The sequence below is a fragment of the Onychostruthus taczanowskii genome, unplaced genomic scaffold (genome assembly GCF_017590055.1).
Source record: "Onychostruthus taczanowskii isolate IOZ18803 unplaced genomic scaffold, ASM1759005v1 scaffold4, whole genome shotgun sequence".
NCBI lineage: Eukaryota > Metazoa > Chordata > Aves > Passeriformes > Passeridae > Onychostruthus > Onychostruthus taczanowskii.
The window spans coordinates 19,928,563-19,943,486 of NW_024501459.1; the positions used below are offsets into that span (position 1 = coordinate 19,928,563).

The 14,924-nt window shown below is 40.1% G+C and overlaps 1 protein-coding gene across 1 annotated transcript in view; it reads left to right on the top strand.

Annotated features, from left to right (window-relative positions):
- Positions 1-12,930, top strand: part of SDC2 (syndecan 2) — a 60,224-nt gene extending 47,294 nt beyond the window's left edge. The window contains exons 2-5 of the mRNA XM_041412663.1: positions 613-724; positions 8,431-8,564; positions 9,336-9,471; positions 10,691-12,930. Of these exons, the coding sequence (XP_041268597.1) occupies positions 613-724; positions 8,431-8,564; positions 9,336-9,471; positions 10,691-10,854 (546 nt within the window). The 3' untranslated portion in view covers positions 10,855-12,930. The remainder of the gene's footprint in view (positions 1-612; positions 725-8,430; positions 8,565-9,335; positions 9,472-10,690) is intronic.
- Positions 12,931-14,924: the final 1,994 nt, after the last annotated feature.

The following is a 14,924-nucleotide window of genomic DNA, read 5'->3' on the forward strand; positions in this document are numbered from 1 at the left end:
TAGCCACAAGAAACGTGATTTTTACCCTCTTGAAGATGCAGTTAAATTTTAGGAGAGATGTGTTCATTTAGGAATTGGAGCATGATGCTGTTTGATCTGGTTGGAAAAATCATAATCCTTAATCAGTAGCACTGTCTTAGAAACATTTGTAGTCATTCATTCTAACTATGACTAGAGAGTTTAGTGAGGTTTGGATTGATTAAACTCTGAGATAGCTTTTGATACATGCTGTTGTTCCTTCTCATTTGAGATCAAATTGACAGACTTCATGTGACAGCCTATAGATTTGTATATTTGAAATCCTGAAAGAGGGCTTTAGTCCTCGGATCTGCTTCTTGTTACAGAAGCTCTGCAGAGTATATTTGCAAATCCTATTTATTCATTCATGCATTTAATGAGATGAAGTGTGGTTTTCATTGTGCAGCCTTGGATTTTTTTTTTTTTTTTTGCACCGTTAAATTTCTTTAACAACTTAGATGAATGCGTGGCATAAACTGAAAGTACAAACTTCAGTGTGCCACCATCAACTTAGAAAACAGAACTGAAGATGAAGAGACTGCTGCACTGGAGAACTGGTATCTTTTTAACCATTCCCTCTTATCTGTTTTCCAGAGAGCAGATTTGACCTCTGATAAAGATTTATACCTTGACAACAGCTCTGTTGAAGAAGCATCAGGCGTCTATCCAATTGATGATGATGATTATTCTTCTGGGTCAGGTTCAGGTGAGACAACATGTCACAAATTGATTCTTAAAAGTGTAAGAAGTAATGCAATTATTTGAGGGAAATCTGTGCAGTTTTGCTTTATAAGCTGGAGATGATACTTGCAGTGAATATTGTGAGTGCTTTGCTATCTACAGAGCGCTGGGCACTCCTGTGGGCCGGGTTTTAAGTATTAACTTTCTGCTCTTTTCTCTTACTCTTGAGTTGCATCGTTTCCCTGCATTATTTTCTCTCTGCTGGCTCTCTCCATTCTCTCTGACTTCTGTGTAGATCTCCCTGGAGTTGAGAAATAAGGATTAGAGAAGGCTTAGTTCTCCCATGACATTATACTAATTTAGCACTCTGTAAGAAAACATAGCAGCAGCGTTCTTGTTTTCTCTTACATGCAGTCAGGTTCACATAAACATGGTGTCCATTGCTCTTTTGTTGTTGTTCTTTTACACTTAGAAGTCTAGATACTGCCAAAAATGTGAGTTTTCTCTGAGGAAATTACATCCACATAATGAATAAAGAAATTCTTAAATACAACATCCTGAGTTCTCAGACTTAAACACTCATTAGAGACATGCAGCTAGCTCAAAATTTTTCCAAAAAAGTGTCAGTGAAACTGCCTTTATAATTTCTCTTAAAAGTCTCTTTGAGGAGTATCTTCTGGATTTGCTTGGAGACTCCAAATGTTAGAAGCTAAATGCAGGATTTTATGGTAGTTCTGGAAAAGACATTTCCTTACTGTTGTATTTGCTGAGCTGTTGTGGAAATCCCATTTATTTTCCCAGTGTGTTGCCTACATGTTTGTTATTGTACTTTTTTTTTTTTTTTTTTTTTTTTTTTTTTTTTTTTAAACTATGTCTTGATGCTTATATATAATTTGTGTCGTTTCAAAGGATGAGCCCTTCTTCTGGTGCCTTGTCTGTGTTGCCTGTAAGGAACACGTGAGATTTTTCAGATGGATTTTTGTTCTTCTTTTCTGCAGACATCTGTTGCTAGGCAAATCCAGGCCCATCATCATTCATACCTGGATGATGTCCTGTGTTTTGGGAGTCCTCTTTTGGGACATTTGACATCCCAGGATGATCAGAGGCTTAATTTGACCTCCTTGATGTAGACCTGTTCAAGGAGAAATTTAATATTTCATTTGAAGAAAATATATTAGTGAATCAGTGGTTTCATTCAGTTCCCAGGACTGTCTAAGAGCTATTCTGATCTCCACAAAAATGTGCTTTCAGTCAACATCCCATTCTGTCATGTCTTCAGATACTGATGACTTTGTAAGCTTCAGAAAAGGAAATAGGTTGACAATAAATACTTGTATGAGGAATGGTCTAGTGTAGTTTTTTTTCCATCCCTCTGTGGTGTCTGGCTGTTTCTAATACGGAATATTCAAAATTCAGACCTGCTTTTTGAAGTGAAAAAGACTACACAAGAACTGGCTTCAGATCTTATTAACCCAGGATTAAGTGTAGGATCCTGCACCAGGGGAAGAATGACCCCAAGGGCCAGCACAGGCTGGGGGTTGATCCAGCTCTGCAGAGAAGGACCAGGGAGTTTTGGTGGGTGACAAGCTGACCATGAGCTGGCAGTGCCCCTGTGGCCAGGAGTGCCAGTGGTATCGTGGGGTGTGTCAGGAAAAGTGTGGCCAGCAGGACAAGGGAGGTGGTCCTGCCTCTCTGCTCGGCCCTAGTGAAGCCACATTTGAGAGCTGTGTCCAGTGCTGGGCTCCTCAGTACAAGAAAGACAAAGAGCTACTGGAGAGGGTCAGCAGAGGGGCACAAAGGTGATGGGGGTCTGGAGCATGTGAGGAGAGACTGGGGGGGCTGTCTGAGAAGGGATCTCATCAGCTGTAGGTGTTGATGAGATCCCTTCTCATACCTCAAAGGCAGGTGCCAAGATGACAGCGCCAGGCTCTTTTCAGTGCTGCCCAGTGACAGGACAAGGAGCAGTGGCCATCAACTGGAACACCTCAACAGGAGGAAGAACTTCTTGACACTGAGGGAAGCAGAGCACTGGCACAGGCTGCCCAGGGAGGTTGTAGAGTGTCCCTCCCTGGAGAGATTCAAATCCCACATGGACACATTCCTTTGTAGTTTGCTATAGGTTACCCTGCCTTGGCAGAGGGGTTGGACTGGATGATCTCCCGAGATCCTTTCCAAGCCTAACAGTTCTGTTATTCTGTGGTAAAAGTGAATCCAAAAAGACAGAAACTACCTCTAGACTTCACCAACAGTAACACCTTGTTTTTCTTCTTGCTTTTCCTGTGCTCAGCTTTGAGCCATGGGTGGAAGTTGGAGTGCACTTCTGCTGTCTTTGGCAGTCTCCATTTCTTTCCTACAAGAAAACAGGGAACGTGTCCTTGTAGACTGGGATAAGCTGGATGCCCCTGCAAAGAGCTCATGTGACAGTATACCCAGATCTAATACTTTTGAACTAAGGAAAAAGTCTTTAGTTCAGGGAGGCAAAGTAGCATCCTTTCCACCCTACTCCACCTATACTTACTGCTCTCTGTTTTCTGTAGAAAGTGTCCTGCAGATGTACCATTGATTAATGTTTCTCATTTTATGTTCAGTCTCTCTTTTACTTGATACTCAGTGATGTAATGTAATGTTTCTAGCAGGAAGAGCCTTCCCACTCAAGTGGTTTTCTTGCTATGTAGCAAGTATAGTCCAAGCAAACAGATCCAAGATGACAACATTGCTGACTCCTTTCTTTGCTGTGAAAATTGCTAGCTGCCACCAGGCCTATGGAGATAAACAGGAATTGTCAGCACCACCATTAATGCCCTTGCAGGTCTTCAAACAGCATTAACATGGACAAATGTCACTGTAGGCATGACACATTTCAAACTAGAAATTGACTGAGGGCTTTTTGTAAGTAGTAGCAAAGGTGGTGGTGTTCTGTTTTTTCTTTTCTTTCCCTTCCATAACCTTTTTTTTTTTTTTTTTTTTTTGTGTACATTCAACTAGTGTTGTGCATTTGCCCAAGTGTTGAATCTGAATCCATGGGTCAGCAATTTCCAGAGAAGCCATGTCTGCCTTCTGATTGTCCTGTATGAACAGTAGAATATCCATAGTGATTTAATTAGTCTATTGTTTCCTTCTTGTAGCCTCCATTTCTGAGGAAATGCTTCAGTCTATCATCACTCTTTTTTGCATTGGTGTTTTATGTAACATAATAATAAAAAGTAGAAATAGTTTTCCAGCCTATATACAACTTGAAATGCTTTTATAACTATTGCTACTTTTTCATCTGGCATAAAAGATTTTAATAGAGCCTTGGTCTTGGAGATAAATGAAAGTAGCTGCTAAGCAGCATGACTACCCATTACGTGAAGGAAAGATATCACCTGTGTCAGATTTATCTACAAGTTCTTTGAAAAACTTTCTGTCTTGTTCTTGTGTCTTCTCTAAAATGACTCACGGTAATACATATCAGAAAATCAAGCAAACTTTTCCTTCCCCTTCTTCTCTTCCCCAACCTAACATTTCTCAGTCAATAGCAGCTTGAGTTGAGAACATTGGCTCAGGATGAGCTGTGTGTCTTCTGACATTGTGACTGGGGACTGTTCTGGGAGAAAGGTTGTGGTGGGGTTGGAGCTTTTTCGAGAAGCACAAGAGCAGATCTGCTTTGGCTCTTGACCAAGAGGGAAGCTGATGCTGCACTCCAAGGCCAGCAGACAGTTTGGGAGTCCAGTGGGAGCGGGCTGTGGGGCTTGGGGACAGGGGTGGTGTGGCTGGGGGTGGCTGGGGGACCGTGTGTCATGGTGCTGGGGAAGCTGCGGGACACGGGCGCTCTCCCGGGTGCTGCCCAGGAGCCAGCACGGGTCCAGGGCTGCCCCTGGGTGCTCCTGCCCCTGGGTGCTCTATGGCAGCATGCCCAGCAGGCTCACCTCTCCTGGTGTGCTTCCCCTGCCGTGATGCAGGCAACACAGCAAGGATTCATCTTCCATTTGCTGTGGTCCCACTCATAAGTGCCTTTCAGATTGTCTTGGAGCAAGAACTTTTCTCCCCCTGCTAAACTAGCCCCAAGCATGCTTCACGACACTGACTGCCTGGCTCTCCAGGTCTTCTGACATAGAAATCTACTGTGATACTGTTTGAAAGTGTATTTTTGATGTGCAGGACAGAATCTTATACTTCAGTATAGTTAGGACTATTCCTTTTAATCCAAATTTTGTTGGTTTCTTGGTTTTTTCTTCCTTGTGTGAGAGCTATCAGAGATGTGACATCCTTGCACTGTCTCAGTTTATTTCAGTTGCAATTCCCTGGCAGGGCATAGAATTATGTTTACAATGTCATCTCTGGGTGCCTAACACTGTGTTGTTTAAGGGTTGCTTTGAGGACTGTTCAGTGAATGGAGGTGAGATAAGTCAGCTAAAAATATGTAATTTTTGTGTGTGTCACATTGGTGATAGAGATGGAAGGTGTGAAAGAGATGGTGGTTATGTGTGTGCCCACCTTATCACAAATTTACTTGTGGTGGTGGTACTCCCAGGGTGTGATGTGCAGCAGCAAACAAATAAGATGCCAAAAGATAGGGTGAAGTGATTAGATTTTTTTGATAGGAGGTGTTAATCACTGCCTGCTTTGCAAGTCAGAGTGGAAACTACTGTGAGTTTTTTACTACAAAAATACTACTAACTATACAGTAATTTCTGCTTTCTGTGCAGTAATTGAAGGTGGCACAATCTTGATTTCCTGACAAGTTTCCTCAAGCACTAAGGGTGTTAAAAAGCATTCACATTGCTGTCATCCAAGGGTGGCTAATAGACACATCATTGAGGGTTATATTAGGTATTTCCAATACTACAGCACAGTTTTGAGCTATTTTGATCGCTATGAAGACAGCAGTTGGACATCCTGAAGAAGTTACAGTGGATAAAAGATGGTGTGTGATGGTCGAGAGCCTTCAGCTGTACCACAGAGTTTATGGATTATGGATTTAATTACTGCAGAGTTTTTGTGGTGCCCTCAATAAGAGGGACTCAAGGCAGTGAATAGCCAGCACCAAAACCAAAGCTGACCAAATCCAGAAACCAGCTTTAGAAACAGTGATATTTTCCAGAGGAAGAAGTAAGTTCTTATACTCCAACAGTTTCACAGTATTCCTCTTAACAGCCTGCTTGGAAGTCACACTCATGACACTGTAGGCTTTTTCTTTCCAATCTTACTTGGATTTGGTGATGCTCTTTCTTGTGCTTTTTAGGGAACATGATACTGTGTGAAATCCTGTTGCTGTGTTCTGGAGAGGACTAGTGAGTGGGTTTTTTTTGGTCCCTCAGTCCTATTTACAGGTAATTCCAAAAATACTACTGTCAGTTAAGCAAGGGAAGTGTCTTTTCCTTGTTTAGATCTATCCCATGCCAAGCAGAGACCTGTTTAGATAAAGCTAATTAGAAAGAAGGAACTGTGAGGGATATGTCTTAGCCTGTACCCAAATCAGGCCTAAATGATAGTTGCTTCAGCTTTTTGGTGATTGTCAGAATTCCCCTGAGGCTGTATGGGATAAGACCTGGGTACCTGTGGTGCAAATCTAGTGACTAGTCCAGGGATCAGATTAGTTGCCCGTTTGTTGAGAGAACGTGGATCTGCATCCTCCTTAGCCAGAGAGGTTCAGACTGTAATGCTCTCCATTATGTCTGGCAAACACAACTATTGTCTGAAGCAAAGGTGGCATTTAAGGATTTGGAGGAGCAGTTGTGATTAAGTAGGATTTTCATTTCACAAAAAGAAGAAAATACATTTCTGTACTCTGAAGATGTGTTTTATCAGATCTCTAATCTGATAATCAATTTTAATTTCCTTGCCTGTGAAAACTTTGTGTAATATGGAGGAACTTCAGAAGGTAAGGTAGGTTGAGCTATCCACTGAGCCATTATTTCTCAAGGAAAACTTTTGAATCAGAGCCAGAAACATTTTCCTGTTGGATGCCTTTCCACACCTCTGTTTTGAAGCAGGATGTTGATTTTTTGATCTTTGAGTTGCACTTCAGGAAAATGCCTGATTCTTGTTGTGAGGTCTTCATTCTAGAAGTTGTGTTGTAATTTTGGTATCTCTGAAAGTTTTTTTTCCCAGTACTGTTCTGTGCCAATGTCTTTTTTTAATGACTCTAAATTTTCTTTTCTACCATACAGAGATCGTTTTAGTTGTTGTCTTGTTAATGCCCCTACTTTAAATGCCAAATGTATGTAATTCTTGATCATGACTTCAAAACATCATTATTGTGCTCATATTTTCAGCCTGTCTTCTTTCTTTAAAAAAACAAATTAAAAAATCAGTTTGGAATGAGTGAGTCATACTATTCTGCTGTTAGGAGCGTTTTATTTGTTAGGAACTATTCTTATGCACATTTGCTAGATTTATTACCCAAGGGTTACTTGGGTAACCGGTGCCTGTAACGAGCAGAACATATTGAGATTCCTAAGGAGTGGTCCAAGAATGGGTCAATTCTTTTTTCCTCTTTCAAGCTTTGCTAATAATTTAGTCTCTTTCCTGTGTCTTCTTCCTTTCACTATCACTAAAGGATATTTATTAGACATGTCCATTACCTTATTCTAAAGGAGCCTTCATACTCCAGCAGGGCTTTGAATGTGGAGGAAATTAAATTTAAGGTAATCTTTAGGGAGTTTTTTTGTCCTCTTACTCAGTTCAAAAGAAAAGGCCTTCTGAATTATGTGGCGTTTAAAACCATGTGAATTCCTAGTGACTGAAACATAAAGTAGTAGTAATCTTCCTGTAGATAGAAACTGCTTAGATTTTTAGAATTCAACAGATGTGCTGTAGAAGAGAAATTCTGTTTAAGCAGTATGTGACAGGCAAAAACTGTTCAGTTCATATGGTTTAAGTAAGGATAAAGAAGTGTATTGATTTATTTATGGTATGTAATTAACTAGCAATTGCTGAACTATACTTTTAGGCTTAATATCAACAGTACAGCAGACAACCACAATACCTACCATTTATAAAATGGTAACAAGCAACTATAAATTTCTAAATCCCTTTCTGTAACTCGTGCAGTGTGTGATCACGACACACAGCCACGCGTCTCACAGGCCATGGGTGTGGAAGCTCCCCTTATCTGAGTGTACAGGACCCTCTGTCCACACACCCTCGCTGTTGGAGACTTGGGGACCCCCATATGAGCCTGGGGCCCCACCAGCACCTCCTGCCATGCCCAGGAGGAGACTCTGCACGCCAGGGTATGGGTTCTGGGGGTGCCCGTGGTGGCTCTGGGGAAGCTGAAGTTAGCTGCTGAGGGTAACCACAGGTGGGGTGTGGCACTGCCAGAGCTCTAGCAGAGCCCCTGATGCTGTGGGACCTCATCAGAGCCCTTGGCACTGGGCTCTGCCCATGTCACACAGGCCTGATGGCTGCTGCTTTCACTCCAGACTTTCTGCCCCTGTTGCAAGTGTTAAAGCTTTCCTCATGCCTCTTTTCAGGAAGGGTTCTTCTGTTTGAAAAGTGTAATGGTAATTTCCTGGTTGCTGCTTACACCAGCTGATGCACTCCCTTTTTCATGGGATCACTTGGGGCAAGTATCCCCCTGACAGTTTGGGTGCAGTCTGCACACACATCTTAGTAGGCATTGTCACCTAAGGCCCCTTCCTAGGCTGGGCTGTGCAACCATCTCTGCCTTGGTGGTGTCATAATCAAAAAATGTAATTAGTCTGAAAGAATTTCACAGGTCAATGAAGTGTTACATTTTGTCTCCAGGTGCTGAGGAAGACGAGGATAGTGCAGTGATAACAACATCCAGAACAGTTCCAAAGTTACCGACAACTAGTGATGCATCCAGGGCTGAGACCACCACAGTGAAAATGCAGACCAAGGTGCCTGCGCAAACAAAGGTGCGTGGCTGGAGAGCAAGACCATTTAAAATAATTCCACTGTACATTCTTGACGGTTTGATGTTGTCTTCTATTTATATGGATTAAAAAGCACCCCTAAACTTTACCTACTACTACAGCCTGCTAAATGACTACAGAGCTGTTTGTTTTCATTCCTACTAGAAAGTCTGTATGGCAACGTCTGGATTTCACATGAAAGAAAAGAGAGATGCAAAATAATGTATCATGATACCTTTGAGTCTGAGCTGTATGTTTTTTTATATTTCTCGAAGAGTTACTCAAAAATTGTCTGTAAAACTTTCCTTCTCAAAGGAGAATGCTGTATGGTTTGGCTGTAGTTTGAACACTCTGCAGGTTCCATTTAGTATTTTAGTATTTCCTTCTACCACCATAGATGATACTGTCTAAGTTACTCTCAAAGGTGTTCTGCATATAACATATCTGATTTGTTAATTTCAGAGTTGTTATTTTTTTCAGAGGCTGCTATTCTGATAAACACAGGCAATATTAAGAGCTGTTTGCTAAATGTACTTTTGGAGTTTTTAAACTTACGGGCAGTGTTTTTCATTCTGACATGATGACGACAAATAGATCCAATGACAATGTCTAGACCAGCTTTCTGTGCTCTAAAAGCTTCCTGTGTGTTGTGTTGGTATTGTGCAGTATGTGCATGGAGCCACAGCTGTGACTGCCCATGGCAGGCAGTGACAGTGCCAGCTTGTGGTCTGCCCACTCTGTAAGCAATGCTCAGTTTTCTTTTTTGTGCCACAGTCACCTGAAGAAATTGATAAAGAGGAAAGGCCTGAGGTGGATGCCAAGAAAAAGAGCGATGAGCCAGGGGATGACACTGACGTGTTGACTCAGAAGCATTCAGAAAACCTCTTCCAGAGAACAGAAGTTCTGGCAGGTGAGGCAGTGTTTGCCAAGGTCTATCTCACCAGAAATAAAACAGAAAAGAGAGAGGATCCGTATCAAATAATGCTAGCTCAACATTTGAGTTTTCTTGGCAGATTTGTACTATTAAACACATTAGTACTAAGCACATTCGTAGTGGGTAGCAGTGGTTGATTTGATGAGAATAAATTGGGCATCTTGGGGAAATACTTAATAGTGAAGTCCGTTGCTAATTGATTTGATGCCCACAAGTTGAGCATTGCCGGCTGAGTATCTGGAGCTTTCACAGCTCAGAAGAGGAGTGGGAATTTGATTCATGCTTGTAGAATAAATGTGTTTCTCGCCTCCCAGGAGCACACTGCTGTCTGATTGATGTGGTGCAGATGAATGCTGCTTGGGAGGAACTCATGGCAGGCATGGGTGGATGGAAGGGGACAGATAGGCACAATCCATTAGGGTACAGAAATCCCTTAAGATAAAGAGGGTCTATTTCTATGCATAACTCAGGGATGCACAAACTGGCCACCAATGTTTTCACTACCTGTGAGATTTTTTTTTGCCTAAAGACAGTGTTTACAGGTGCACTTTCCCCCCATGTATTTGGAAAGGAAGTTGGGAGCCATGAAATTCACATAGTTTTGGACCACATCTTCCTATGAGCATCAAAATGTGAAATAACCTTAAATCCCCATCAGTGGAAGTATGTGGGTTTCCTCTTGAAGTCTGATTGGGAGTTGATACTTCTCACACACCCACAAATGTGTGAAGTGTTCTCTTCTATTATTGAACAATAGGAAGTTTATTTCAGCGTAGAGTCAGAGTAAAAACTGACAGAGAAAAGTAAAAGCCCATTTCTTAGCTAGCGTGACAAAATCTTTTAATGTCAAAAATGTTACTGTTGAAAAGTGAGTTTGAAAGACAGCTTGCTCCTCTGGCAGTACTAGTGGTGGTCTTAGTTGAGGTTTTGAAAAAACTTTAATAACTTTTTTAAAACTGGGTTGTTGGATCTCTGACTTGTAAGTGGAATGTAATTTTAAATGATTGCCTTCATGAATGCAAACAAGCTTTCTGACAGTATATTTCAGGATACTAATAATGAAGACAGTTGCATAATGGGAGCCCTTTCCTGCAATTTGAAAATAATAGCAAACTTATTGTGTGAGATGAAAAAGAAGTATGGTCCTAAGCTTGTTTTACTGGCATATTGTGAATCTCTGTTTCTTTGATTACAGCTGTTATTGCTGGCGGAGTTATTGGTTTTCTTTTTGCAATCTTCCTTATCCTGCTGCTGGTGTATCGCATGAGAAAGAAGGATGAAGGCAGTTACGACCTTGGTGAACGTAAACCATCCTGTGCTGCCTATCAGAAGGCACCAACTAAGGAGTTTTATGCATAAAATTCCTATTTAGTGTCTCTATTTATGAGATCACTGAACTTTTTTAAATAAAGCTTTTGCATAGAATAATGAAGTTTTTTTTTCATTAAAGAGCCGTTATGGCACCTTTATGATAAAACCCCATTGTATTTAAAACTTTTCACATATTCGTTTAAAAATGTAAAATTAAAACTTAACATTTGCAGTGTTCTGTGAATAACAGTGGCAAAGCATTATTTTATAAAACCATTGATGTTCACTGAATGATTTTTAAAACTTTATGCATAAATATAAAATAATGAAAATTATTGTTTTATCCTATGGTTCAATGAAAGTTGTTTAATTTTGGTCAGCATGTCTCAGATTGATCTTACAAGTTAGTTTTTATTTCATTAATTTATCTGTTTCCAAAAAATGCCTTTTTGTAGTTGTCATGGTGCAATTTGTCTTCAGATAATTCAGATAACAGTAACTTTTAGTGTAAATGTAATTTTTCAGCTATGTAAACTTCAACCTCCACTTTGTATAAATTTAAGTGTCAGAATATGAATTTTACACTTTGCATTGTTTCTCAGCGTACCTGTAGCTTCAGTGAGATTTGTAACAGCAAATTAATGTGTAAAATTGGATTATTACTACAAACTGTATAGTCATATTCTTACTAAACAAATCTCCTGTAAGGAAGATTTGTAGTAAGCTACTGACGAACCTAAGCAAACCCAAAGACTCTAACAGTATTTTGAGAAGTTGCTGCAGATTTCTATGGCCACTGTATTTGTTAATTATTTGCAATTTGAAGGTACAAGTAGAGGTTTAAATTTTTGTTCTTTAAAAATGCATTTAAGTTGTAAACGTCTTTAAAGCCTTTGAAGTGCCTATGATTATATGTGACTCGTTGCAGACTGGTGTTAATGAGTATATAACAGTAAAAGAAAATGTTGGTATTTTATAAGCACAGACGATTCTAATGGTAACTTTTGTAGTCTTACATGGATAGACATAATTGTAATTTGGGAACATAAACACTACTGAATAAATCATGTGGCCTAATACTGAGAATTCTATTGTGATATACTTTTGTATGTTTTTCATTTTATGTCTGTTTGCTTATGTTTTAATGTCACAGAGTACATCTAGTAGATCTTAAAAATCCAGACCAAAAAAGAAAGGCTGTTGATGAGGGTGATCCTCACTCCAGATTTAATGCTAAGGTGGCAGAGAGAAGTGGGAATGTTTAAGTCTTGCATCTGGTGTATTAGCTGTGAGACATTTGACTTTTGCATTATGTTTAATGGCAGTGTTGACACAGGCCTGTTCTTCCTGCAAATGTTGTTTTCCCTACTGTAAAATTCAGAGGAGCACCCCAGTTCATTTACTGTGTGTATTTGGTTTTGATTTGTTGCTCGCATTTGTTTTTTCCCTGTCCCTTTGAAGAATTTTGGTTTATTCTGCTCAGACTCCAGCAGAAGAGTTGAGACAAGTGGAATATCTTCATAAGAGAAGAAAGAAATATTCTGAGTAGAAGAGAGAAGTGTCTGTTGCTTAGACCTCAGATAGGTGCTGGATAGAGGGACACAGGGAGAAGACGACAGTCTGCCTCCTTATATTATGCTTTGTAACAGACAAATGGCTTCGTCTTCTGCTCTGCTGACCTCCTGGTTCTTTTATTTTTGAGATTCACAAAATACAGGTGTTCAGGATGTCAAGCTGAAGTGCTTTTCAGAAATGGCAATGTATTGTAAATAAGATCTGGTAGCTCTTCAGATAAGAGTTGTGCAACTTGTATTTGTTGCTGTCCCAAGTTCAGTGGTCATTTAGGAACCAACGAATGCTATCCTGTGCTAAAATATTTAATATATTGCTTTTTACTTATACTTAACTGGCAAGTTTTTCAAAGCCATACAAGTTCAGCAAGTAAAAACAGGGTAAAAATTTAACAGGTATATCTTGTGCAATATTTAGTGAACTTCAATTAGTAAAATAACTGCTTGAAATAACTGTGCCAAGAAAAGAAAATTTCTGGCAAATGCTGTGCCACTGCTGTAAAATAAAGCATTTGTTAAAGTGCCAAAATAAAGTCTACTATGCCTAAACTAATACTTTATTTGTATAGTCTGACATCCAGTTTTTTGAAGCCCACTTTGCTTAAGGTAGTAGATCTGAATTTCTTTCAAGGGTGCAATGAATATTGCCTTAAGTATAGCTATAAATATTAAACACAAGATAAGCTGTCTTCTTCTTCATAAGCAAATTGATAATAAGTAGCTGTTTTGATTTTATTTATGTATGTTAGACTGCCTCTATATCTACTGTACAGGCCACTTTATCCAACATAGACATCTGTTGTAATTATGCAGACTACCAAATATTATGCTTGTCTGGTTCCTCCTGCATCTGTTTACAAACAGAAGCAAAGGTAAATTTTCAGCTTTATTTCACCATTGGCCTTTTTTTTCCCCCGCACATTCATTATCCACTCTGTTCTATGCAGAAAAGGTTTAATGCTTCAGCTGTGCGTGTGGAACTGAAACGTTGCAGTCTTCCCACCCTCCCTAACAAAAACCTGAAACTTTTGAACATGCAGTAGGTGTGTTAATAGGATTTATCATCTCATGATCTCTTTGTCTTTCTGTTTTCAGTGCCAAACCATACTATTAGGGAAAAATTCTAACAGAGAATTCTATCATCTTGGTTATAAACATAACTTCAGTTTTCATCAGTCTGAAAACCAGTCTGATGCAGACGCTCGACTCCCAGCGATGCTGTTCAGAAGAAATTGGCAACCCAGTGTGTTTCTCTTATGCTGAGGCTTCCTAGCACGAGTTGGTCTTGGGTTTCCTTTGCCTTTTGTTCTCTGCTTCCTGGATGTGTTTCTAGCAATACTCTGGCTACTGGTGGATGTTGCTGGGCAGCTGGCAGTGTTGGTGCCAGGCTGTGGTGCTGCGCCACCTGCCCTCAGCTAGCGATGGCTTTTGCTGGAGACCCTTGGCTCTGCTCTGCTGGAGCCGCTCTAGCAGCTCTGGAATTCCTCAGCAATCTGATACAGTGTCTCCTTGCGATTGATAAGCTCTAGTGTTCATCAAAATGTCATTTTGCTTTGATTTACCCTGGGTTATAAATTGTTACTTCCTCTTAGATTCTTAGTAAAAGAAGCCAAATACAACTAGTGTAAAGCTTATGTGAAAGAAGGCTTTTGCCTTTGCTTTATTCATGGCAGAATAACTTCAGAAGTTGGGTACATGGTTCCTCTGCTTGCCAGCTTTATGAGTGAATTGTAGCTCATGTTTACAAGCTGCTTAGCTAGTTTTTTCTTCACTTTGAGCATTGCACTTCACTGAAATAGGATAAATTAAAATAAAAATTGTTCTCTTGCATCTCCTAACAAGAGAGTAGCATATTTGTAACTTTGACTAGTTGTTCCTTTTTTTTTTTACTTAAAGCTATGTATGGAAATGATGGTGAAGTGAAGTCTTAGATGACAGATACAGCAACATATGGAATACAGGAAACTTTTGTAAGGAAGCAAGTACCCAGATAAATATTAAAGCTAGTGGAGTGAGACAGATTATGTATTTTGCTGGGTATTTATGTATTTTGCTTAAGTAAGCAAGGGAGGAGGAATCCAAAGAGGAAAGCTCTCTGTGGAAACTATTATTCTTGTAGATGGAAATAATATAGCAATTGTTTTTACACTTGCAGTCAGTTATATTTGTTAATTAGCACTTGCTTAATCAGACTGGCATAATTTCCTTTAAGGAAATACTTGTCCACTTTTAAGGAGCATTAATATTAATTTTGTTACACTTAAGATCTTGGCTGTGTATCCCAGAGCTCTGAACTTTGGTACGAAAGCTCCGTGCTGGGAACCTTTAGAGTATTGCCTTTCCAAAACTTTCATCAGGCTGAGCGAACACGACTTTGCTGTACAGTTTATCTGAGAAAAGACACAGCTAGTACACCACTCCCTGGCATGTGTTCTGGTTCTGGGATGGTTCGTGGCTGGAGCAGGAGAGTGGGATGCTGACATGTGCATTTGATTTCCTCACAGCTCTCAGGCTGACCAGGCACTGGGTTCAGCTGTGTGGGTGGGA